Genomic DNA, 23,490 nt, shown 5'->3' on the forward strand with positions numbered 1-23,490 from the left:
CCCTCACCCATGTTCTTCCCCCCTCCCCCCCCTCCTTCCCTACACACCTTCCAAGCCCTCTTCCCTCCCCTTCCACCACCACCTCCATTCCTCTCATCTATCCCACACCCTCTTTACCCTTCCTCCTCTTCCCACCCCTCTCTTATCTTTCCTCCCCATCTTCCCTTCCCTTTCCCACTCACCCTCTTTTTTCCTTTCTTTCCTACCTCCTTTGTCCTACCGTTTCCTTCCTTGGCACGTCCCTCCCTCCCTTCTTCCCAATCTCCACTTATTTCATTCCCTTCCTCCCTAATTTTCCTTCTTCTTCTTCTCCTCCTGCTTCGTTCTCCACCCCACCATCACCCCCACATGTCTACCCCACCATTCACCTCCTCCTCGTCTCCTCTCGTTAACCAATTAATTATTCATCGAGTGTGTTGGTGTGTTTAGCCTGGGGCCGCTCGCATGGCTGGGGTGGGGGAGTGCTGGAGGGGGTTGTTGCCGAAGTCAGCTGCTGGTGTTGTGGGTAGATGGAGCCTGGGATAGAAGCGGGGTTGTGAGTCGAGCCTGATGAGGATATAAAGTAGGATAAACGGAGGTTAGAAGGGTTGTGCCATGGAGGTTGTGGATTGAAGGTTGTGGCTGGAGGCTACCACGGGTTCTTGGTACCTGCATTAAGTTTTCATCTTTCTCTCTTTCATTTCTTTCTATCTTTGGCCAACCCCTGTGTCCCCCTCTGGTGGCGGACTGATATACGACCCGGAGATATTGACTTATGAAAACTACTGATCATCGAAAGATACGAAATGGTTTTCTGCCCATCAGTTAAGGAAATTGGTCATCATGAGAAGTCTTTTCGGAGGCGCTAATGGCTACCTGGAGAGGCCTGTGCGTGTCTTGAATTGAATGAACCCATTTCCATCACTCAGTGATCGCGTCTGCTAAGCCAACATCTTCCACCGGAACTTTTATTCAATTTCTTCCTCGCGTGAGCTGCCCCCGGAATAGACAGACCTGAGCGCAATAGAATTCTTCTTATGGGATGATGAACCACCTGCCACACGGTGTCTCGGGTTTCGAAGCCGCTTCGCCCCGTTGCTTCTGAAACACGAAACAGCGAATCGGTTACTTAATTTCCATATCCGAATGAAATTTCGTTCTTATTCCCTTAACTCGATATTGAATTCTTCAAAAGACGTGTGTTGAGAACTTGCAGTCAGTTTTCCCTCTCTGATAAAAGTTTGGTGAGGGAAGAGTAAAAGCGAATTACGATCTTTACCTCACACTCCTCTGTGCATACAGACCTCCCGCGCCTCACGCGTGGAGGAATATTTTGGAATTTCGCTTCGGATGTGATACCTGGCCTGTGGTAAGCAGACAGGTATATTCGACCTCCTGTCACATGCAGCCAGTCTTAGACAGCTTTAAGACGACGGTGCGACCCTTGAGCACGATTATGCGACCCTTGAGCACGAACGTACGACCCTTGAGCACGATTATACGACCCTTGAGCACGAACGTACGACCCTTGAGCACGTCGTTTCGAGTCTTGGACACAGCCACCCATGGCCGTGATGGCGCAACCTTTTACCCGACCAATAGATCCAGACCATCATTCCCAGGGGCTGTACCGTCGTGCTTAGGGGTTGTACCGTCGTGCTCAGGGGCTGTACCGTCATGCTAAGGGGCTGTACAGTCGTGCTCAGGGGCTGTACCGTCGTGCTCAGGGGCTGTACCATCCTGCTCAGGGACTGTACCGTCCTGCTCATAGTTTGTACCGTCGTATTGAGCTGTACCGTTGTGCTCATAGATTGTACCGTGCACCATCGTGCATCACGTCGATGCTGCCGTAACGGAAACTCATGCAAACGATTATTTACCGTCAGCCACACAGCTCTCACCCACCCGTGACCACCAGCAACAACACGGGTTTGCTTCCTCCAACCCCTACCTGAAGAGCCTGGGGAGGACTGTCAACAAGTCTCATATATAGCATTCCTCTCAACTTCTGACGACGGACTCAAAGTCCTGCCTCTTTCTTGTTTAAGATTCCGCTCCATCGTCGTGTGGGAGAGGGTGTATCCTCAGCCCCTCTGTGTGGACCTCCTGCACCCAAAGAGATTGACCACGTCCTGCTAGAGTGAGCCCTGGGCTGTCGTCCATGTATGTGGTAGGCATGAGGAAATCGGAGCCAAACTCGGCTTAGTCTGTCCTGGCTTTGTGTACGAAATGTTCAGTGGTAACGGATACGATTGGTAACTTTGAACCTCTCTCTCTCTCTCTCTCTCTCTCTCTCTCTCTCTCTCTCTCTCTCTCTCTCTCTCTCTCTCTCTGCTTTTCCCCACGGAGGCAGACTCAAGACAGAGAGGTGTGTCCATGGAACGTTAACAGCATCTTCCAGCCTCCTGGAAGCCAATAACCGGGAATTGGTTCATTCCAGCGATCCGCCGTAATAGCCAGAAGCTGGATCATTCCATCGTTCCTTAATCCCTCGAGCAGGGCGGCGCGAGTCTGGAACACGACAATATGAAATCCTGGAGTTTAAAAGTATGATTACCCCCAGGCAGGATGGGGCGACCTTTATATCCTCAATGCTCAAAAGATCGGTTTAATACTCCTACTTTTCCTCCAGAGTCCAGCTTCCAGGTCGTCCATGAAGGGATAATGCCAAAGCCGATCCATGAGAGATCATCTTCCAGGTCGTGTGTGAAATATGAGCTTTTCCCTCGTCAGCCATAAGAGTCCATTTTCCTGAACATCCATCAAAAAAACACTCGTCCAGATTGCACTGGAGGGACCACTTTCCACACTAGCCAAGACAGACTGTTTCAGATTACGGACAAAAAACAAATATCTGACTATCCGGATATTCTTTATTGGTTGTCCAAGACTTTCAAGATCATCCAAACACGACCAGCTATCGAACCATCTGCTAAAGACTAGATTCCAAACCATCTCTGAAAAATCAGTTATAGAGTATCTTGTGCAAGATATTTCCATAATAAACACATAGTCTACATCCATACTATCTGTAAAAGACTCGTACATGCCTCGACCATTCGTAGAAAAGGATCGGCCTTCATACCATCCACGAGAGATTAAGATTCTCTACACTATTCCTGAAAGCCTAGTTCCAAATCATCCATGAAAGATGGCTGGATCCCTTTCTGTCACCTTTGAATAATTTCTGTTCCTCACCTTTTCTGGTGAATCATATTTTCAGTAGTTCTTTCTCGGAGACGTATCTTATCTCTCTTTTTTGTTGACATATTGTCGACTATTTCCGAGGGAACAGTCGATCTTTGCTGACGGAATGTCGAATTTATTCTACAGGCGCTCTCCTCCCTACCTCCCAGACCCTCTCATAACAATATGCAAAGCCGTGTTGACTGACAATCCTCCATCTCCCGGGGTAGGAAGAGAGTCTCCTAGACTGCTAAACCCCTGGAGGGAGTCAAGAGGTTGGTATAAGTATTTGCTCTCATTATACGCGGGGTCCCTTAAGAGCCCTCGCGGGACGGACTTCTTGATCAGCACTGGGGGGGGACGCGCCAGGCTGGCCACACCCACTCGAGGCCGGGCAATCTTTGGCCTGTTTTTGCAGAGCCGTATCGACAGAAAATGGCTTTGACCCATCCTTTTTACTTTTGGTAGCATACAGGTAAATCACTACTGCTGTGTAAGACGTGAAATATCTGGATGATATCGAAGGAATTTAACGGGTGAAGGTATCGTGTGTTGTTCGTGGGGTTTGTAATCCTGTGCGTGACGCGCGCGGGAAAATGATCAAAAAAAGTCTTTGGCTTTACTAAGTCTTGGGCAAGTGTTCCCGGACCCCCCCACACCAAGCTGGGTCCCAGTTCGTCGCTTCCTTTGCATTTTCCCATCGTTGCCTTTTCCTCTTTCATTTGGTCTTTTTATATATGCCATTTGCACCTGAGGATGTAAACGGATTATCGGGGTCGAGTTGCCAAGCAGGGTAGGCAAGCAGGATGGCTCCAGACGGGACGGGTCTCGGGGATGGCTAGGAAGGACTATTTTTTTTCTTATAATGAAATGTATCATCCTTTCTACATTCCACAAACATAAGACAAAAAAAATGTGTCCATCTTTTACCAATAGGAACGATAGGAAAAAATCCATGACAAAATGAAAACGGGCATAAGCAGAGACACGGGGTAGGGGCCACCATCCCCACCCCCCTTTGCAGGCGGAGGAACCGTTCATGAATATGTAAATAGTTGTATAATTTTTCGTGTATCGCTTAGATTAGTTCATTCTCTCTTTTCTGGCACAATTTTGAGAGTGAATTTATTATACACACCTGCGAGGGAAGGTGGGTACGTGAGCCCACAATGCCAGCCAGCAATGTACGCTAGCCACAGTGTACGCCAGACAGCAGTGTACGCCAGCCAGCGATCAACTTTAGCGTCACATAAACAACCAGCCAATAAGGTCCCTCCATCGTAAAGCTTACATTAATCTGGTACAGCGGCATAAAGCAGCCAATCAAAACGGGACGTACTATGCAGAGGCCAATCGCAACCACGATAGCAGGAGCGCCAATCCCACACATGATTAAACTAATGTGATGGCCAACTCTGTCGGAAACAAGTTTTTGTCCGAAACTTTTTTAAACATTTCTTGTAAATCATGAGAATTTTGTCGCTCCATCTGTCCGATATGGAAAAATTGGTCGCCTATTTTGCAATGTTTTGTCCCTCGTGTAAAGGTTAATCCTATTAAATGTGTGTGTGTGATTACCATTTGTTACCGTTTGTGTTTTAGGGAGAGATTTTCAGTCGGGTTACCCTCATCTCTTAACCATATATATATATATATATATATATATATATATATATATATATATATATATATATATATGTGTGTGTGTGTGTGTGTGAGATATATGTGTGAGTGTGTTAACTATGTTGTTATTACTATTATTATTATTGTTATCATCATTATTATTGTCGTTGTTAATATCATCATTCATGTTATGATGATGATTATATATACCCAAAACACCTTACATTTGGCTATTGCACTTGCACTAGCTCCACTCCAACCAGGAGCAGGGAAATGTTGCACTCCTTTGGAGCGAAATGGTCCTTGACAAGAGTGTAAGGACCAGCCTGCACGCTTAGGAGTCTGACTGTCGATGTGTGGGTAGTCACGAAGACTCGAACCCATGACGCGGTGGATGTCTTGAGAGCCAGCTGCTACCTCAGGCACGAACCCATGACAAGCAGCAGCGCATGTTTGACCAGAGAACCAACCAAGTTTTCCTATCCCTTCTTACTCCATGACCTTACACGTTTCCTCCCTACCATCCTAGGATGCTGTCAGATGTAGTTGGCTTATCTGGATCTCCCACTTTATCATATTTCTTGAGGAAATCCCCGCTCTTCTGTTTTTCACTCCTTGTTGTGTCAAGGGACTTGTGCAGAAACAAATGACAGCTTAGCGGGAGATTATCACTGGCCATTCCCTCCGTCTGTTGACGTGTTTGATATACTTAGGATCCGAACCCAATCGTTTCTTGGTTTTGTGTGTTTGGTGTTAGATGTGGTCTAGGAATCTCTGGTGTCTGGAGGAATAGTGTTGACATCTGTGGAAGGACTGAGGACCGCCTCTCTCTCTTCTTGGTCCCGTTTGTTGAATCATGGTGTTTATACATACATGCAAGCTGCCTTGTTAGTGATGCAGACTCGCACAGTTATACACATACGAGCCAAATACAGTCTCTCTCTCTCTCTCTCTCTCTCTCTCTCTCTCTCTCTCTCTCTCTCTCTCTCACTACGAGTACATATGATGATATTTTGCCACAAGGAAAATATGTAGTGGAGAGTAGCAAGTGGTGTGGGTTACGTGCCGTCAAGTGTTGTGTGTGTGTGTGAGATGGAGAGGTAGTATGTTTGTGAACTGAATGCCAGCACTGCACTGGCTGTCAAGTTCCCTTTCCTGGCCCAGTTTTCTCTTTTTTCTATCTACTTCATCCACTCAGGAGTATCCTGTGGTGACCGCTACATACTCGCCCCAACCTGATCTGGCAAAATCCCATCGTAAGTACACACACACACACACACACACACACACACACACACACACACACACACACATACACACACACACACACACACACACACACACACTTGCACACATAAGCAACAAAATGCTAATACAACTTTGCCACTGATGTAGTTATTGCAAGACTGAAGATGACACTTACCCTCGTGTATATACCTTCACAACACGACAAGATGAATATACATATACCACATAATACCCTGTGAGGGACATGAAACTCACCTGGGTAACCACCAGGGCATCGGAGAATAGATTAAAAAAAAAAAGCACATAATCCATGGGGCACATAGGCAAAAACACACATAATATGTACTTACCAGTCCGATGAAAATACAAATGAGTTGGATCACGTCTGTGTAAGCCACCGCGTACAGGCCCCCGAAGAGGGTGTAAAAGACAGCGATGCAGGCGGAAAGGATGACTGCCACCGTGTTGTCCAAGTTGAGGACGACGCTGAGCGTGGCACCTGTAAGTCAAGCCACCACCCACCCGGGGCTGTACTCTCTGCTGCTGGGGGAACACCACAGGGGTAGGAGGGAAGGCGGGCAGGCGGCGGCCCTGCTACCACCACCTCCTCCTCCTCCTCCTCCTCCTCCTCCTACCTGGCCGGCTAGCGGCCAAGGGGCGAGTCGAACGCTTGAGACTGTGTGTGGCGGAGGAACCCTCAGCTCTGTTAGTCTTTGTGAGGAAGGAACGGACGAAGGACTTAGTGAACACCTTAAGAGGTTTTGACTGTATTTCAGGCTGTGAAAATCTATGAAGATGAATTGCAGGTCTCAGGACCTGTTCTCTACAGGTACCAGAACTTGTTGAAACAGGTCCCAGGACCTCGATAACAGGTCCTGGGACCTGTTATCAACAAGTCCCAGAACCTGTTATCAACAAGTCTCAGGACCTGTTATCAACAAGTCTCAGGACCTGTTATCAACAAGTCCCAGGACCTGTTATCAACAAGTCCCAGGACCTGTTATCAACAAGTCTCAGGACCTGTTATCAACAAGTCTCAGGACCTGTTATCAACAAGTCTCAGGACCTGTTATCAACAAGTCTCAGGACCTGTTATCAACAAGTCCCAGGACCTGTTATCAACAAGTCCCAGGACCTGTTATCAACAAGTCCCAGGACCTGTTATCAACAAGTCCCAGGACCTGTTATCAACTAGTCTCAGGACCTGTTATCAACTAGTCTCAGGACCTGTTATCAACTAGTCTCAGGACCTGTTATCAACTAGTCTCAGGACCTGTTATCAACAAGTCCCAGGACCTTTTATCAACAAGTCCCAGGACCTTTTATCAACAAGTCCCAAGACCTGTTATCAACAAGTCCCAGGACCTGTTATCAACAAGTCTCAAGACCTGTTATCTGTTACTTCTTTGACTTTCTTGTCATTATTTTCTCTTTTCCACATCTTCCTGTTCGGTTTATTTTCCTCATTTGTCTACCTCTCGCCACACCCAGCTCAGGTTCGACGACCCTTAGTGCAACACTATCCACAGTTCAGAACACTACACTCACTACTGAAATGTGTTCACCAGCTGCTTCAGTGACGTCAGATGGTACAGCACGATATGATGATTGGCCTAAACTCCCTCGCGTGCACCAATCAAGTGGCCTGTATGACGTCAGCAATCAGGGGACATTAATCGGCTTCATTTGTGACCTCAAATTACCATCTGTCCATGTGACGTCACCACACAGGTGAGGAATCACCCTATTCATCCTAACAATAATACTAAACATATGTACAATATAGAACTATGTGCATCTAGTGACTAGATTCTAGTATTACATCTATTGACTCCACTGTACATCGTACCACGCTGGAACAAATCTCCTTCGGTATCTTATACCACAATGTTACCTTAGGTATCCTTTCCTCCTCCCCCGCCATAGTTTCCTTAACCCACTAATCCTTTGACTAAAGTCCTGAAGTCGTTAGTTCTATAACGATCATCCCAGAAATGTGGGACATAACTAGCTGGAACTACTGAAAAATCCACATATTCACATTTTCTTTTTTTTTTCTCCTCACGTCTTCCTACTGGTGTTTGAGCCAGAGGGAGAGGTGGAGAGGTAGACGATGCCTTCTGCTCTGCTGTTCTCATTCAGGATATCGGTCATCAGGTCTCCTGTTATCTGTCCTCCTCATGTACTGGAGGGTCTCCTCCTGGAAGGCTATGCAGCCTTTTGCCATCTTATCATCGTTCGAGATTGTTTTATCCACCAACGCTGTATTTAAACAGAAGGGTATTGAAAAAGTTGGCACAGGTGGGGGAAAAGTTGGCACAGGTGGGGGAAAATTGGCACAGGTGGGGGAAGTTGGCACAGGTGGGGAAGAGGTGTGAGTGTGCGTGTTGTATCTCCGATCACTCGAATTATTGTAAATAGATTTTGCATCGTGTATTGAAGAGTGCAAGTGGGAGAGAGAGAGAGAGAGAGAGAGAGAGAGAGAGAGAGAGAGAGAGAGAGAGAGAGAGCGGAGCGGAGGAAGAGGTTACAAGAAGGGAGGGAGGAGGCTCCATGTTGTCCTCTCCTTCTCTCCGCACGCGAGCGCAGTGAGCCAGTACCTCAGTGGCTGTCAAGTTTTACTCCTTTGGCCCAAGTTACCGTTTTTCCTCTCTACCTCACCCACACGTGGGCTGCTGGTCTTCACACTCTCATCTCACACATCACACTTGACAACATGCAGTCTAGACGACTCGCCTCTTCGTCATTCTGTATTTTCCAACGGTGACCACTACGCGCCAGCCCTACCCTTTTGGGCCAGATTTCACTGTCCTGACCCCATCCTCGTTCTCCGACCGAACTTAACATTCCTCTACACGACTGGGTCTCACCTGCATCTGGACTAGTCCCTCAATATACCCGAAATCAATGTCTTCCTTCTGGTCGAAGTCGACCCACTGGAACGTGCCCTATTTCTCCTCCCAGACGTGACCTTTCCCTCGTCTGAACACCGACTCTAGTGTCCGGACCCATTCGTCAGTCCTCCTCCCTCTCACCCCCGCCCCACACAAACCGACGTCTCTTAAATGTCAGTAATAAATAGATACTAAGCGATGGAAAGCCATCCTCCACGGGAGGGTTTCACAGAGGGAGGTGGACTGTTCATCATCTAGATATATTGACAGCTTGGTCAAGGCAGTAGACTGTGAGCCTTAGAGATGACTTATTTTTTTGTTTTGATTTGAAGGCTCAAGTCATGGACGAAAGTCCACGTCAAGGCAGGGCCTTAATTGAAATATAGAGATGTTGATGAAAGAGGGAAAGAAGAGATAAGGGAAAGTATTTACGAATTTTGGAAGCAGTGAAAAAACCTGTGTTAAAATGTGCCGCCAGGTCGTAGTTATTGGGAAAGACGTGAGTGAGTAGAGAGTTCCAAAGCTTTGGGGTGTAGGGAAAGAAACAGTTATCAAAACGGCCCACCCTTAAGTTGCCGATGGCCACACAGCAATCATGTGACGCGGCAGCTTGCCGAGTATCGTGTGGTCTTCCCAATGAACGGGGGGAGGGGGGGATAAGCAGACAGCCCTCAGGACCAAAAACCAAAGTAATACCTATAGAAGAGAGAGAGAGAGCGTGAAGCAACATTGCGGCGTAAGGCAAGTGGGTCAAGTTGTAAAGAAAGCCTGGGAGAGTTGACACGTCGGATGGCTTTCAACTGAACTCTGTCAAGGAAGGATACAGAGCTAGAACCACGTAAGAGCAGTGCTCCATACAAAGACGTATTAGTCCATTGTGTAAACAGAACATCTGTTCGAGAGAAAAGAAATTTCGACATCAAAACAGGACTTCCAGTTTCTTAGAGGCAGACTTGTCTACTTCCGTAATGTAAGATGTCCAAGATAGCGTGGATGTTAAAGTAATACCAAATATGTTCATCATGTTGAGAGGTGGATATACACATCCGTCAAAGCGACAGAAAAAAGAATTTAGGGAATTCTCTAAGGAAAGCTGTGCAGAAAGTTAGTCTTGGAGGAACTGAACAGAACCAGATTTCGTCTGCCCCACTGACATATCACGTCCAAGTTTGAATTTACTGAAGTTGTGTCTCCGTGAAACAGGTGTTGCATCATGTATTGAAAAATGCATGTAGAAAAAACATTATCTGAACTCCTACCACATAGCGATTGCACCATATATATATATATATATATATATATATATATATATATATATATATATATATATATATATATATATATATATTTATATATAGTGAGCGACTTGGTATAGGTAAAACTTGTCACAGTGAGGCACATCTCGTATGGAAAGAAAATTATGATAGAAGAATAATGTAGGAATTAATGGGAGCTCCGCAGGTGTTTGTAGACCTGACTTTGAAAGCTAGAAAGGTTATAAGAAGTGAGGAAGACGAGAGGAGGAAGAGAAATCCTCAGTTTTGCTCTTCAGGGAAACATGAAGGTACCCTAACGCTCACTCCTCGTTCATAGCCATATAACATGAACGTGTGGGAAAATCCAACACCTCTGTCAACCATCGATCTTCGTTCTCACTACTACACACACCGGAGGAGGCTGTCGGCGGTGGAGGACACTTATGATCTGGACGTGTGTGAAGTTTGCACACACTCACTCACTCACACACACACACACACACACACACACACACACACACACACACACACACACACACACACACACACGGAGATTCCCTTCCTGTTGACGTGAGAATTTCAATGACGAAAACGTCACAGCTTCTTCTATCAGACTTCGTCCTCAGGTTCCCTACGTATCCTGTCACCGGACGACGTAAGGTAGACTTCGTCCCACTCGGTGACGACTCGTACACATGAAGGAGTTTACGTTCTGGTGAGATCAAAGAAAATGGTATGAGCGCCGGTGGACTACAATTCATAGAAAACGGACCTCCGGGACACTCCATTTCCAGGGTTACAGCGGCGGGGACAGTCCAGTTCCAGGAATATAAGATAACCAGAGGTGTTCTGTTTCCAAGCATTCCATTTGGCTTCAGTAGTCCATGAAAGACCTATAGAAGCGGTGTATCAGAAGGCCGTAGCTTGTTCCTGGAGCTCTCTAGATCTCAACTTTCCGGGTCGTTTGCCCTCAATGCTCTGCAGTAAATGAGCTTGCTAAACACGCAGAGCAGGCCCTCACCACGCCCCAGACCGTCAGCGAGGGCCTACCTCGCTCCGCTCACCCAGTGCCGGCAGCTGGGTACTACCTCACAAGGAGCCGAGCAGAGAAATTGTTATATTCCTTCCCTCGCCTGATGGAATCTATACCAGAAGCTGAGTTCATCCTTCTCTGACCTGATGGAACCTACTCCAGGCACTGAGCTGTCCGGTGCCTGACTGGATGACACCTACAGAGAAGCCTGGTCGTTTTCCTCTTAGGAGGAGCTGAGGAAGCTTTGCACCAGGCGCCTCAGATCGGCCTTCCCTCACCTCGTGAGGCGAAGGGACAGTTGGTGACGTGGAGGCCCGAGGTGCGCCTGCACAACCAGAATGAGATTGAGGTCATGGAGGTTCATGTAGCAAACTGGGGTCACGTTGCCTTGCTTGTTTGCCATTTTGGTTGATTACGTCCTTCAGGTGACTGGCTGCCACTGTTGTTATCTTGCTCGGCTGCCACTGTTGTTATCATGCTCGGCTGCCCACACTAGGTTATCATGTAAGGTTGCCCATGGTGACTGTTACGATGGACTGCCTTTGTTAAGTATCGTCGTTAAGCGTCGCTGTTGACTTTCTTTCTTTTCCTCTCTCTATCGACCATCATCTTTGACCTCGTCTGTTTATGACGTACGTGATTGTAAGCACTTTCATCCCAGTAGTGTCCTCCCACACTAATCACCTTCACAGACTTACAAGTTAAGATCCAGGGGACATTTTTTCATGCCCTTATGTCCAACGATATCCTTAGTCTAAGCGAAGTAGAATATATATATATATATATATATATATATATATATATATATATATATATATATATATATATATATATATATATATATACCGTTTAAATGTATCTATAGATGGTTGCATTAATATACAAATCTTCCCAGACATCTTTACATCTGGCGCGGTCCTTTTTCTTCTTCCAATATTTCCTTGAACTAAATAATGAATACACAAGATTACCGGACTGACATTAGTGACCTCTGGCCGGGGTCACTGGTTCGCAGTAAATATTGTATTTTCTATCAGGTTTTATCATCATTTTTCCCCCCCGAGTATCGCTAGTGGTATACAGCCAGCCCGGGAAGGCGCCAGTGGGCGAGAGTGTCACTGTCATTCTAATTTTGGAAACTGCGAGACGGACTTGAGGACCATCTCGTCTTGAGCTTCGAGTGACATCGACACTCACAGTATGAAGATTCGGAAAGAGTTTCCCGATATGAGTTTTCGCTCTTAATTTCGGCAAAAAGATTCAGACCTAAAAAGAATTTTTTTTTTTTTTTTGTGTGCTGTTGGAGTGGGGGACATGAGTGAGGGAGCGGAGCCCCTCCCAACCACAGACAGGTGAGGGAGGTGTGTTGACAGGTGAGGGAGGTGTTGCCATACAGACATATCGCTACACCCGGGGTGAGAGTGAGTGAACCGTCGTGTGAACCATCCAACACAGACTCTAGTGTAAGGTGAAGGTGCCCACGTACGTACCTTTAGAGGGATCGCATTGATGAACCGCCAGATGAACCACTAGAACGAACCACTGAGTGTCGGTTGTTTGCAAGCAGGTCTGCCTCTGTTGCGCAGACTTGACTGATGGGCATCTTTGTGCCACTAATCTAACATTCAACTTTTTTTTTTTGCTCTCGACTAAATAATCTATCTCCGAACAGTCCTTGGGTCAGAGTGTGAGATGAGAAGCAGAATAACTTTGAGATATCTCCAAACTTTGAGAACATGCTTCATGCCAATGAAACATGGAGACATCGAACTCCTGGGTCTGATTCGTGTTTTGACTACCCCCTCACTCACTGACCAGGAACTGTTCAGACACTATCGGTGACACACGTAACTAACACCTACGTCACTAACAAGTCTGGTGTGAGGTGTGGCTACTCCATCACATGAGTTCCCTCTCTTTCTTTCTCTCTTTCTCTCTCTCCCTCTACAACAGACACACTACAGACTGCGGAAGATAACACGGTCTTTTTAAGTTCCTCGTGCACTGTATTTACCAGTCCAATAAATATGCACCCTAGCTGGACCACGTCTGTGTACGCCACCGCGTACAGACCCCCGAAGAGCGTGTACGCCACAGCTATGATTGCCGAGAGGATGACCGCCATGTCTTCCTTAATGTTCAGGATAACGGAGAGGGTAGCACCTAAAGTAGGGAGAAAAGCACGTAAATTCTGTCCACTGCCGGGCCCAAGATGTCCTCTAAGAAGAACATGGTTTTTTTTAGGATACAGAACTGCCTACCAGGGAAGAGCCGTCCCACATTAAGCTGTTGGAGAAAAAGAAAATAAGTAGACGAGGTTTGTAAAGCTGAGGGAGAAGCTTAGGTCGGGGAAGGTGGAGCCCCAACGATGTTACAAGGTTGTTAACTGATGAAGGTGTGTGTGGAGTTACCCCGTAGCGGCCGAGGTTACAGAGAGTGGAGGGGTGGCAGGAGCCGTGCAGCTGAGCCTGAGTGGGTCAGGGGGAGAGAACTCAGATGGAGAAAAGAATAGTGAGTCACAAAAAAAAAAAAAAAATAGAAATCATATAAAGATCATTGAGGAAGTCTTGGGGTCTGGATCTGAAGCTGCAAGTCTGAGAACCTGAAAGTATGAGAGAGAGAGAAATGTAAGCACAGAATGAGGTAATCAGGCCAGAGAAGTTACACAGATGAACGAAAATGCAAGAACATGCCACAGAAATAAAACATTAGTAGAAAGATAGAGGGAAGCCATGTGAATATTGGTTTTTTTTTTCATCTATTTCTTCGTGACGGGTTAACGTGAGGGTCTGGGGGCGTGTGTGTGGTGCTGCCAGGCGTCAGGGGGGGGAGGAGAGTCCTGGTCATAGCAGGCAGGTGAGGGTCGATCATCTCTTCCCATGACAGTACACCTGGCCAGTGAGGGTGGTGTACCAGGTCATGCCCTCCTCCTCCTCCTCCTCCTCACTTCGCACGACAGCGTGAGCATAAGCAACCAGCTGTACTCAAGAGAGTGATCATCACATCCATCATGATCCTTAATGCCTCACACGTATCGTAATTATGATGATGTTTCCTTGCGATGAGTAACCAGGAAATTGATAACCACTGCTGACGTCAGGTACCAGCTTGGGGGTGAACGAACTACATCATGTCACTCATCCTACACGCATGACCCACTGCCACCAACACCTGCCTCTCTGACGTCACACGTAACTGTGACGTCCTTACCCACCCACCAGGCACGACAGGCACCTATGACATCCTGGATGGTCAGCGAGCGCCACCCTCACCGCTGTGTTCTGCCGCCTCGGGTGTCTGACCTGTTGGTTATCCTACAGAGGGTTTTGGGTTCTCGCTGGGTCATGTTTACTGCGTCAGATCATAACGTACAGTCCTTTCATATATGTTTATATATATATATATATATATATATATATATATATATATATATATATATATATATATATATATCTGACTTGTATCGTCCACTCTTCATGCTTCCCTTCATTATTCAATGAGCCAATTTTCATCAAAGAGACAACGTCCTCAGCAAACAGACCAGGACACAACAACATGGAATCAACATGGACCTTTCAGCCTTCCGCCCTGGTAAACATGCCACTGTCTTGACTCTAACCACTGTGGATAACATTTTGTTGCCCCAAATTCTAGATGCGACTTCAAAGAACTTCTGTCGTGTTGTGACGTTTCTCCAGCACGACCACCGGGTGATGCCATCCCTCTCATGATGTCATGCGATTTCATGCCTCAGCGTTCTCTCTCTCTCTCTCTCTCTCTCTCTCTCTCTCTCTCTCTCTCTTCGTCTGCACGACGTTCATGAGAATGCTTCTGCCACGATGCTCCTTTTGTTGTTGTTGTCGTCCTCCCACAGTTGCTCCTGTTGTTGTTTTTGTTTTTGTCCTCCCACAGTATCGTGTGGGCGAGGCTCCTGCCTGCACGGGTCCCCACCAAGCCTTGTGGTGCTGGGTCATGGGGAGTGCCAGCGTCCCCTCCGCCTCACAACAACACGAGCATGCTAATGACTGGAGACGTTGTTGATGGCTTGTTGTGATCGCTGATCATACAGAAGTGAAGTGGACATGAGAGAGAGAGAGAGAGAGAGAGAGAGAGAGAGAGAGAGAGAGAGAGGGTATCATTGGAGGAACGCCCTTGGGTCGTCAGGTTATCCTAGTGACACATGTTATTGTTCTGACGCAGCTGTCGGGTGGCTGGTGGTGACCTGGGCTGCACCACAGGTGTTGACCTGTCGGGCGGGTGGTGGTGACCTGGGCTGCACCACAGGTGTTGACCTGTCGTGTGGCTGGTGGTGACCTGGGCTGCACCACAGGTGTTGACCTGTCGGGCGGGTGGTGGTGACCTGGGCTGCACCACAGGTGTTGACCTGTCGTGTGGCTGGTGGTGACCTGGGCTGCACCACAGGTGTTGACCTGTCGGGTGGCTGGTGGTGACCTGGGCTGCACCACAGGTGTTGACCTGTCGGGTGGCTGGTGGTGACCTGGGCTGCACCACAGGTGTTGACCTGGCGGGCGGCTGGTGGTGACCTGGGCTGCACCACAGGTGTTGACCTGTCGGGAGGCTGGTGGTGACCTGGGCTGCACCACAGGTGTTGACCTGTCGGGAGGCTGGTGGTGACCTGGGCTGCTCCACAGGTGTTGACCTGGCGGGTGGCTGGTGGTGACCTGGGCTGCACCACAGGTGTTGACCTGGCGGGCGGCTGGTGGTGACCTGCCACACGAGACATGCCAGCTAATTAGCTGGGTCAACAGCCTAGTATTTGCGAACGCTTCAGGGAGGCGTCTGGTATCCCTCGTCAGCCACACTCAGGCCTGGTAACGACGTCTACACAATCTCTCCTGGCTGGCTCTCTGTCTGTACTTTCTAGACTCTCTCTTTGTCCCTAGTCAGGTCACGATCACCTCACGTTTTCCTCAGCTTCCCCTACCACCATATATTGCCAACGGCTGTGCCTCTCTTCAGTCGCCCCTCGTACGCGACACAGACGTTGCAAACTTTACCACAGCTCACGTCTAACGAGGGTTTGCCAGCAAGGTAAACTTGCCCTCATTACTGCAGGCCTCACCGTCAGCAAACACTTCACCGTTTCCTCATCCGAATGTTTCCCATTGTTTGGTCTCCGGCTGGAGAAAGTTTACACGCTCGTTAGACACGTCTCACATCTTTTGCCGTGAGAGAGTTTACTGCTGGGGGGTATTTCTCCCGAAGTGAGCGGGCATTGCCAGACCAGTCTGCTCTTTACACCTTCGCATACATATTGGTATCATTGTACCCCAAGGGGAAAGTTTTCCTCAATGATACTTTGACTTCTGTAAGTCTGTTCTGCCCTCTGTTATTTCCACATGTATATTCTATACTTTATGTATACTTATTATGTACTTTTCTGGTAAGAATTGTAAAAAAAGAATTGGAAATTTTAAAAGTATAAGAGAGAGAAGGATCCGTGTGCCTCGGTATGATACATAACATAGTCCACTCGACCATGCGAGATTAGATCTAAAGAATCGAACCGGATAAGAATCACAGACCGGATCCACATCCAACAGTTTACTTTAGACATGTTTTCCATCCTTTTTCATCGGGTGTTTTTCCCACACTTCCCTCGTTTTCGTTTAACTGTTTTGATACAATTTTTCTTGGCCTTTCTAAAGGTGATGTCAAAATTTTCCTGCTGCTTGACCCAGTTCCTTCTTATCCCCGTTCCTACCTATGTCCCTCCTTGTCTTTCCCATGACAAGTTCATTCCCCCGTCACCTTGTATATCTCTTCTCTCGTCTGCTGTTTCACTTACCTCGGTGTTCCTACTGTTCATACAGTGTTCCGTACGCCCGTCTCTGCTTCCACTCACACACCTTGCCATCAGGCAGTTTCCCTCAGTATGCCACCCTCATCATCGTCCTCAGTATACCACTCCCATCATCGTCCTCAGTATGCCACCCTCATCATCGTCCTCAGTATGCCACCCTCATCATCGTCCTCAGTATGCCACCCTCATCATCGTCCTCAGTATGCCACCCTCATCATCGTCCTCAGTATGCCACCCTCATCATCGTCCTCAGTATGCCACCCTCATCATCGTCCTCAGTATGCCACCCTCATCATCGTCCTCAGTATGCCACCCTCATCATCGTCCTCAATCCATTCCTTACTAGTCCTCCTGTTCTGTGGCTTCGGACCCTGCTGGCTGGGTCTCCCACTCTCCCTCTCTTGCCACATTCCAACCCGTTCCCTTCTGTCCTCCTCTCGACGTCTTTTGTTCGTCCATTCATCAACTTCTATCCCAGTCTGTTCTGACGTTAACTCGACGTTCTACCTATCCAGTCTTACCCAATTATCATGTCATTCTTCCTGACTTCCTCCCCTTTGGGGTTCTATGTTTCCCTTGTCTCTGCCTTAATCATGGCCTTATCTACCTTCCTCCAATCTTTTCATTCTCTCTCACGTAAAGAATTTGATCCCACCTTGTTCGTCCTTCTCTGTACCCATTGCCTGTCTGTGTTAATCTCTTCTTTTATCCCATTTTCTCATCCCTCCATCCGTATTTACCCTCTGTCCATTACCTAATGTTATCTCTGTCCCCCTGTCCATTTCTTCCACGTTTCCTGTGCTCACCTAGAGCGCCGAGAATGGCAGCCGACCAGAACACCTCGCCGCACAGCGCCGGCAGGAAGAGGAGGCCGCCCATGCGTTCGCCAAACTTGTCCTGTAGCGGATCCAGCATGGTGACGTAGCCCTGGGAACGCATCTTGTTGGCGAACAGCACACCGCCTGGGGAGGGAGGTACATACATCAAGGTTACCAACGAAGCCATGTTAATGAATCGGATATTTCATTGTCTTAATGGATTCTGAAACTTTCATGTGAACAGATGAAGCGTCTCACTCTTGGGTTCGAGCTTTGTCAAGATCCCCTTAGTCCCCTTGAGGCATATTGACTCAATGCTGACGTGACCTGATGCAGATGAGAAACATGAGAACACCATGACTGATTTTGTGAAGCATTTCGACGTGTAATGAGACACAGGTAGTTAACTAAAGATGAGAAATATGTCAGTAGTATATGAGAGACAGAGAGACCACTCACAGAAGATAAGAGACATGACAAAACAATAAGAGCGAGACACCAGTGTTTAGAGAGAGGAAGAATCAGTGTCTCAAGGAAAGACTTAAGGAAATGAGAGACTGAGGAATGAAAGATATAAAGCAGCACACAAGGGTAGAGCAGAGAGATCATTGCTCAAAGAGAAACCCGGTTTAATAGAGACTTTAGAGCATATCAGCTGAAAGTGAGATTGAGGAAGACAACAATAAATGATTAAGGACACACAGGGACAGTTGAACATTCTAACTGGAAAGAAAGAGAGAGATCTTGTGCATATTGATAAAGAGAAAGGCAAATGGGAAACATAGCAGTGCACTAACACGAGAGAGAGAGAGAGAGAGAGAGAGAGAGAGAGAGAGAGAGAGAGAGAGAGAGAGAGAGAGAGAGAGAGAGACAGACAGACAGACAGACAGTGTTAGGCCTTACCGAAGATGAGAGACATGGCGTATCCGAAGGGCGCCTGACACCAGACGAGGCCCGTATCGTACACCGCCTCAGCCGTGCCGTTGATGTAGCCTCCTCCCACCCACGTCGCTGTCCAGGGAGACTCAAACTTAGGCTCAGTCAGGCTAAGGTAGATTCATGGGCAAGACTCAAGCAAGGTTAAGCTGGGGTAAACTCAAGAGTAAAGCTCAAGAGTTAGCTGAGGTAGACTCAAAAGCAAGACTGAAGGGTTAGACAAGGTAGACTCGAGTGTGAGACTGTGTTTGTCTCGGGTAGGGATCAAGGGTCGGCTTGAAGTAGATTCAAAGGCGAAACTTAAAAGCTAATTGATTAGCCTCGAGGGCGAGGCTCGAGGGGCAGGTTGGGTAAACTCCAGGAGGAGACTCAAAGGTTTGGTGTGGTTGTGAAGGGATGCATGATGAGGTTTGGTGTTGACGGGGTAAGTCTCAAACAGTAAACCTAAGTTGTAAGAGGGTCAAGTTCTTGCAGTGTGAGACTCCGGGAATTGGTGAAGAAGTTGTAGACCTGGTACTTTTAATCTTCGCTTAGCTTAAGTGTTAATAAGGCTATTGGCTCAGGGTGTAGCTCAAGGAAACTCGCTACGATTTCTACGGTATGAAGCAAAAATTTGTACTTTGCTGTGGTAATTAAGTCTTAACTGTTGTCCTTAAAGACATGAATTGTTAAATAGAACAAGCTGAGACTCAGTCATCATGGAGATTTATGAAGACCAAAATCTACGTCAGGAGATGACCTCAGGTATTGACCACTGGATGATGATGACCTCAGGTATTGACCACTGGATGATGATGATGATGATGACCTCAAGTATTGACCACTGGATGATGATGATGATGATGATGACCTCAGGTATTGACTACTGGATGATGATGATGATGATGACCTCAGCTATTGACCACTGGATGATGATGATGATGATGACCTCAAGTATTGACCACTGGATGATAATGATGAGAGGAAGGGGCGGGGCACCCACCTGCTACACCAGCCTCTCAGGAGGGAAGCTCCCCCTCTTGCCTGGCAGGACTCACCTGTCATGGTGAAGATGCCCACGAACACACCTATACTCCTCCCAGCCAGCATGACATCGTCGGCATCGTCCTCCCCCTCAGGCTTCTTCTTGGCCGCCCAGATCCCCACCACCAGGATCAACAAGTAGAAGAGGACGATGGCGATCACGCCTCCGACGTTGATGGCCATGGTGACTGCCGCTCAGGGAGCTGAGAAGAAGACAAAGAACGCCTCTACCTGAGGATGACGCTGAGGGCTGACGATGGAGAGTGTGGAGTGATTGCCACTCCCGTCTTGATGGTCTGGGGTCAACTGATGTAAGGGAGGTGGTGGTGGTGGTGTATGGAAGCTGAAGGTTGCGGGGCTGGTCGGTGGTTCTGTGGTTGTAGAGTTAGCTGGTTCTAGTGTAGAGCTGGTGATGCCTGCAGGGCGTCGTCTGTCTAATGGCGGAGCACCTGTGGGGGGAGAGAGAGAAAGAGAGAGAGAGACATGAGCTCCTTGGATGCCCTCACACTCCACAAGAGGATCATTAAGGGTTTAAGGAACACGTGAGTCATGTATGACAGATACTGGTGCTCAAAACTTTGGAGATCTAAGACACGAGTGTCTTTTAAACTCGTCTTGATTTACATAGGTTGTCATGTATGTGTGGAGATACGTACTTTACTGATACATTCATCATTCTCATCCTATCTCACCTTCTCTCACCGCTCTTCACTCTCCTTCCCTCTCCCTTTTCCTCTCGTCTCAACTCCTCTCCTCCAGCCTGACTTTCCACCTGCTCCGCCAGGTTCCTCTCATATGACAAGCTCGCAAGTCGTTCTGTGTGTGTGCCCCACTCCAGCCGCCGCTGATTGGCTGTCATCCGGCAAATTACGTTCGTTTGATTTTGGAAAAATATTCAGTATTTGTCTCAGAGTTGAAAATAAGGACCAGATATATTCCCGATCAGCTCGTAATGAGTAAAATTATTAGGATATTTTTTTCAAATTAGCTTAATGAAGATTTTGTCTGTTGTGATAGAGGAGAACAGTGACGCATCTTCATTTTCTGATGATTAAATTGCTTTTTTATTTTTCTTACTAGTTTGTCTGGTGTGTGTAAGCGATATCAACTTGATGGTTTTATTTGAACGGATTCGTGTACACTTAACTCACACCTTCAGCTAGACTTTCCCTGTGAACATAGATCGAGCACCTGGTGTCACCCCCACCACAATATCGCGGCTCCTGTTCAGTGTTCTTCCCAAGTCGAGTGTTCATCCCACTCACCAGGAAACGTTCCCCCTGGGTTGTCTAGTCCCTCACTGATCTCCCCGTTTACTTAAAACTTTCTCTCCCCTCTTGAATTACTCTGTCAACTCTCCCTCCCCAACACTGTGTTTTCGACTTGTGCTCCCCTACACCTAACACACTTATCTCTCCTCTTTCCTTTTTCCTTTTCAGTTCATCCTCAATATACTCCCCTTCATCTTGCTTATCTCTATCCTCTTATTAGTGAACCTCTCCCTAAACCTCTTGTTGAACCCTTGTCTGACTCCTGGTAAGGGCCACCTTACCATTATTGAACTCTCGTTTACCCGTTGTTAAGGGCTACCCGTGTCTGTCGAACCCGTTTCTTTCCCTGTTAAGGTTTACCCTCCCTCTGTTGAACTGTTTCCTACCTCCTGTTAAAGGCTACCGTCCTTTTGTTTAACGCTACTCTACCTTCCAGTTGAACCCTCCCTTCCTCCATGAAGGGCTGAATGTACCTATTCAGGGCTGTCCTCACTCTACCCGAACCCTCCTCTTCCCCTCACTGAACCCTCCTCTTCCCCCCACTGAGCACTCTCCCGGCCTATCACTACCCTCACCCTCATCAACCTACTAGCGCTCTCCTCACCACAGAACCATAGGCCACACCTCACCTCTCCTTCCCTCTCCCATGTGCACCTCTCCTCTCCGTAACCTCCCTTCCTTCTCTCTCCCATGTGCACCTCTCCTCTCCATAAATTCCCTTCCTTCCCTCTCCCATGTGCACCTCTCCTCTCCGTAACCTCCCTTCCTTCCCTCTCTCATGTGCACCTTTCCTCTCCATAACTTCCCTTCCTTCCCTCTCTCATGTGCACCTTTCCTCTCCATAACTTCCCTTCCTTCCCTCTCTCATGTGCACCTTTCCTCTCCATAACGTCCCTTCCTTCCCTCCCCCTTTCCTTCCTCCACAGTACCCACTTCCAGCAGGCCAGCTGCACCGGTCGCCCACTGTGAGAGCCGCTGCCACAGAGCCCGTGGCTCCATAAAGCCTAAAAGCCGCCGCCGGTCCGTCAGCATTTGCAGTGAGCTTACTGGGGGCTTTGTGGGCGATGGGGGCACGGGGGAGCGGGTCGGCCGCACGCCTCACGCGATTCCCAGGAATGACCCTCCAAGATGATACACGCGTCAGGACGCGTTGGCTGAACGACGTGGATGTGGAGGTAGTCGTGCTGTGGTGGAGGTGGCAGTGGTGGGAGAGGGCGGGCTCTCCTACACCTCCACACACACACACACACACACACACACACACACACACACACACCAAGATAAAACAGACGGGACAGTTAAACTTTTTCGTCACGCCATTTCCTCCCACTAAAAATACGAGGCCTCGCGAGGTGCTGCTGTACCACCAGGACAACATTATGAGTGTGTGGTGGTGGGTGGTGGGTGGCCAGGCGGCAGCTCCCAGCATAAATCGCTCCTTTTTTACCTTCAGTTGGCGTGCGAATTGTACATTACTGAGGTGGATGTTTACTTGCTATTTCTGGTGGCTCGCATTGAACTGTGAGGTTATATATATATATATATATATATATATATATATATATATATATATATATATATATATATATATATATATATATTTATATATATATATATATATATATATATATATATATATATATATATATATATATATATATATATATATATATATATTGAAGCCCTTGAGCTTGACGGTACGACCATAAGCACGACGGTACGACCCTTGACCATCATGGTACGACCCCCATTGAGCGCGACAGTCCGACTCCGTAGCGCGACGCGACGGTGCGACCTTTGCGCTGAGCACGACGGCACGACTCTTGCACGACACTGAGATCCTTGTGCTCGACGGGACGACCCTTGCGCAAGACTACGTTGCCTTTGGGTATTGAAGGCCTGGCCTTTGACCTGGCCCTTAAGAATCAAGTCTGAGGCCAGGCCATCCTACCTAAGGCCTGCCCGGGCGTTCTCAAGAGACTTGAACAATATTTCTCCCATATTTTCTCCTGTGATTCATCGTGGGATACGAACATGTGGCCTGGAGGACAAGGGTGAGACAGATAACCTTACATCCACATGGAGGCCGGCACATCGCCTGGCTGTGCACTGTGTATTGCTGGAGGAGGTGTGGTGGCACACACCTCCCACAGCCTGCTGTTAACTGTGGGGAGAACTGAGGGAATACTGGCCACGTATGTCCGTGGTGAGTGTGGGGTACGTGGGGACGTGGTGGTGTACTGTACGGGGAGGCAGGTTTTACGCTCGCGAGAGCCCTTATCTCTTGAACGCTTTGCTGTCTTATAATTACTTCCATTTATGTATGTTTGTATTACCCATGCAGTGTGTGTGTGTGTGTGTTTGTGTGTGTGTGTGTGTGTGTGTGTGTGTGTGTGTGT

The 23,490-nt window shown here is 47.7% G+C and overlaps 1 protein-coding gene and 1 long non-coding RNA gene across 5 annotated transcripts in view; one reads left to right on the top strand and one right to left on the bottom strand.

Moving 5' to 3' along the window:
* LOC139750236 (uncharacterized) overlaps window positions 1–23,490 on the top strand; it is a 562,931-nt gene that overhangs the window by 124,969 nt on the left and 414,472 nt on the right. The window lies entirely within an intron of this gene.
* Window positions 1–23,490, bottom strand: part of ChT (choline transporter) — a 125,703-nt gene that overhangs the window by 32,271 nt on the left and 69,942 nt on the right. For 3 of the 4 annotated variants that reach the window (XM_071664729.1, XM_071664732.1, XM_071664730.1), the window contains exons 2-5: window positions 19,835–20,269; window positions 18,765–18,872; window positions 17,850–18,005; window positions 6,387–6,535 (exon numbers count right to left, since the gene is read on the bottom strand). In XM_071664729.1, the coding sequence (XP_071520830.1) occupies window positions 6,387–6,535; window positions 17,850–18,005; window positions 18,765–18,872; window positions 19,835–20,003 (582 nt within the window). In that variant the 5' untranslated portion in view covers window positions 20,004–20,269. Of the gene's footprint in view, window positions 1–6,386; window positions 6,536–13,233; window positions 13,383–17,849; window positions 18,006–18,764; window positions 18,873–19,834; window positions 20,270–23,490 lie in introns of all 4 variants that reach the window. The other variant, XM_071664733.1, reaches the window with a different exon arrangement.

The sequence above is a fragment of the Panulirus ornatus genome, chromosome 9 (assembly GCF_036320965.1).
Source record: "Panulirus ornatus isolate Po-2019 chromosome 9, ASM3632096v1, whole genome shotgun sequence".
In the NCBI taxonomy this organism is placed as follows: Eukaryota; Metazoa; Arthropoda; class Malacostraca; order Decapoda; family Palinuridae; genus Panulirus; species Panulirus ornatus.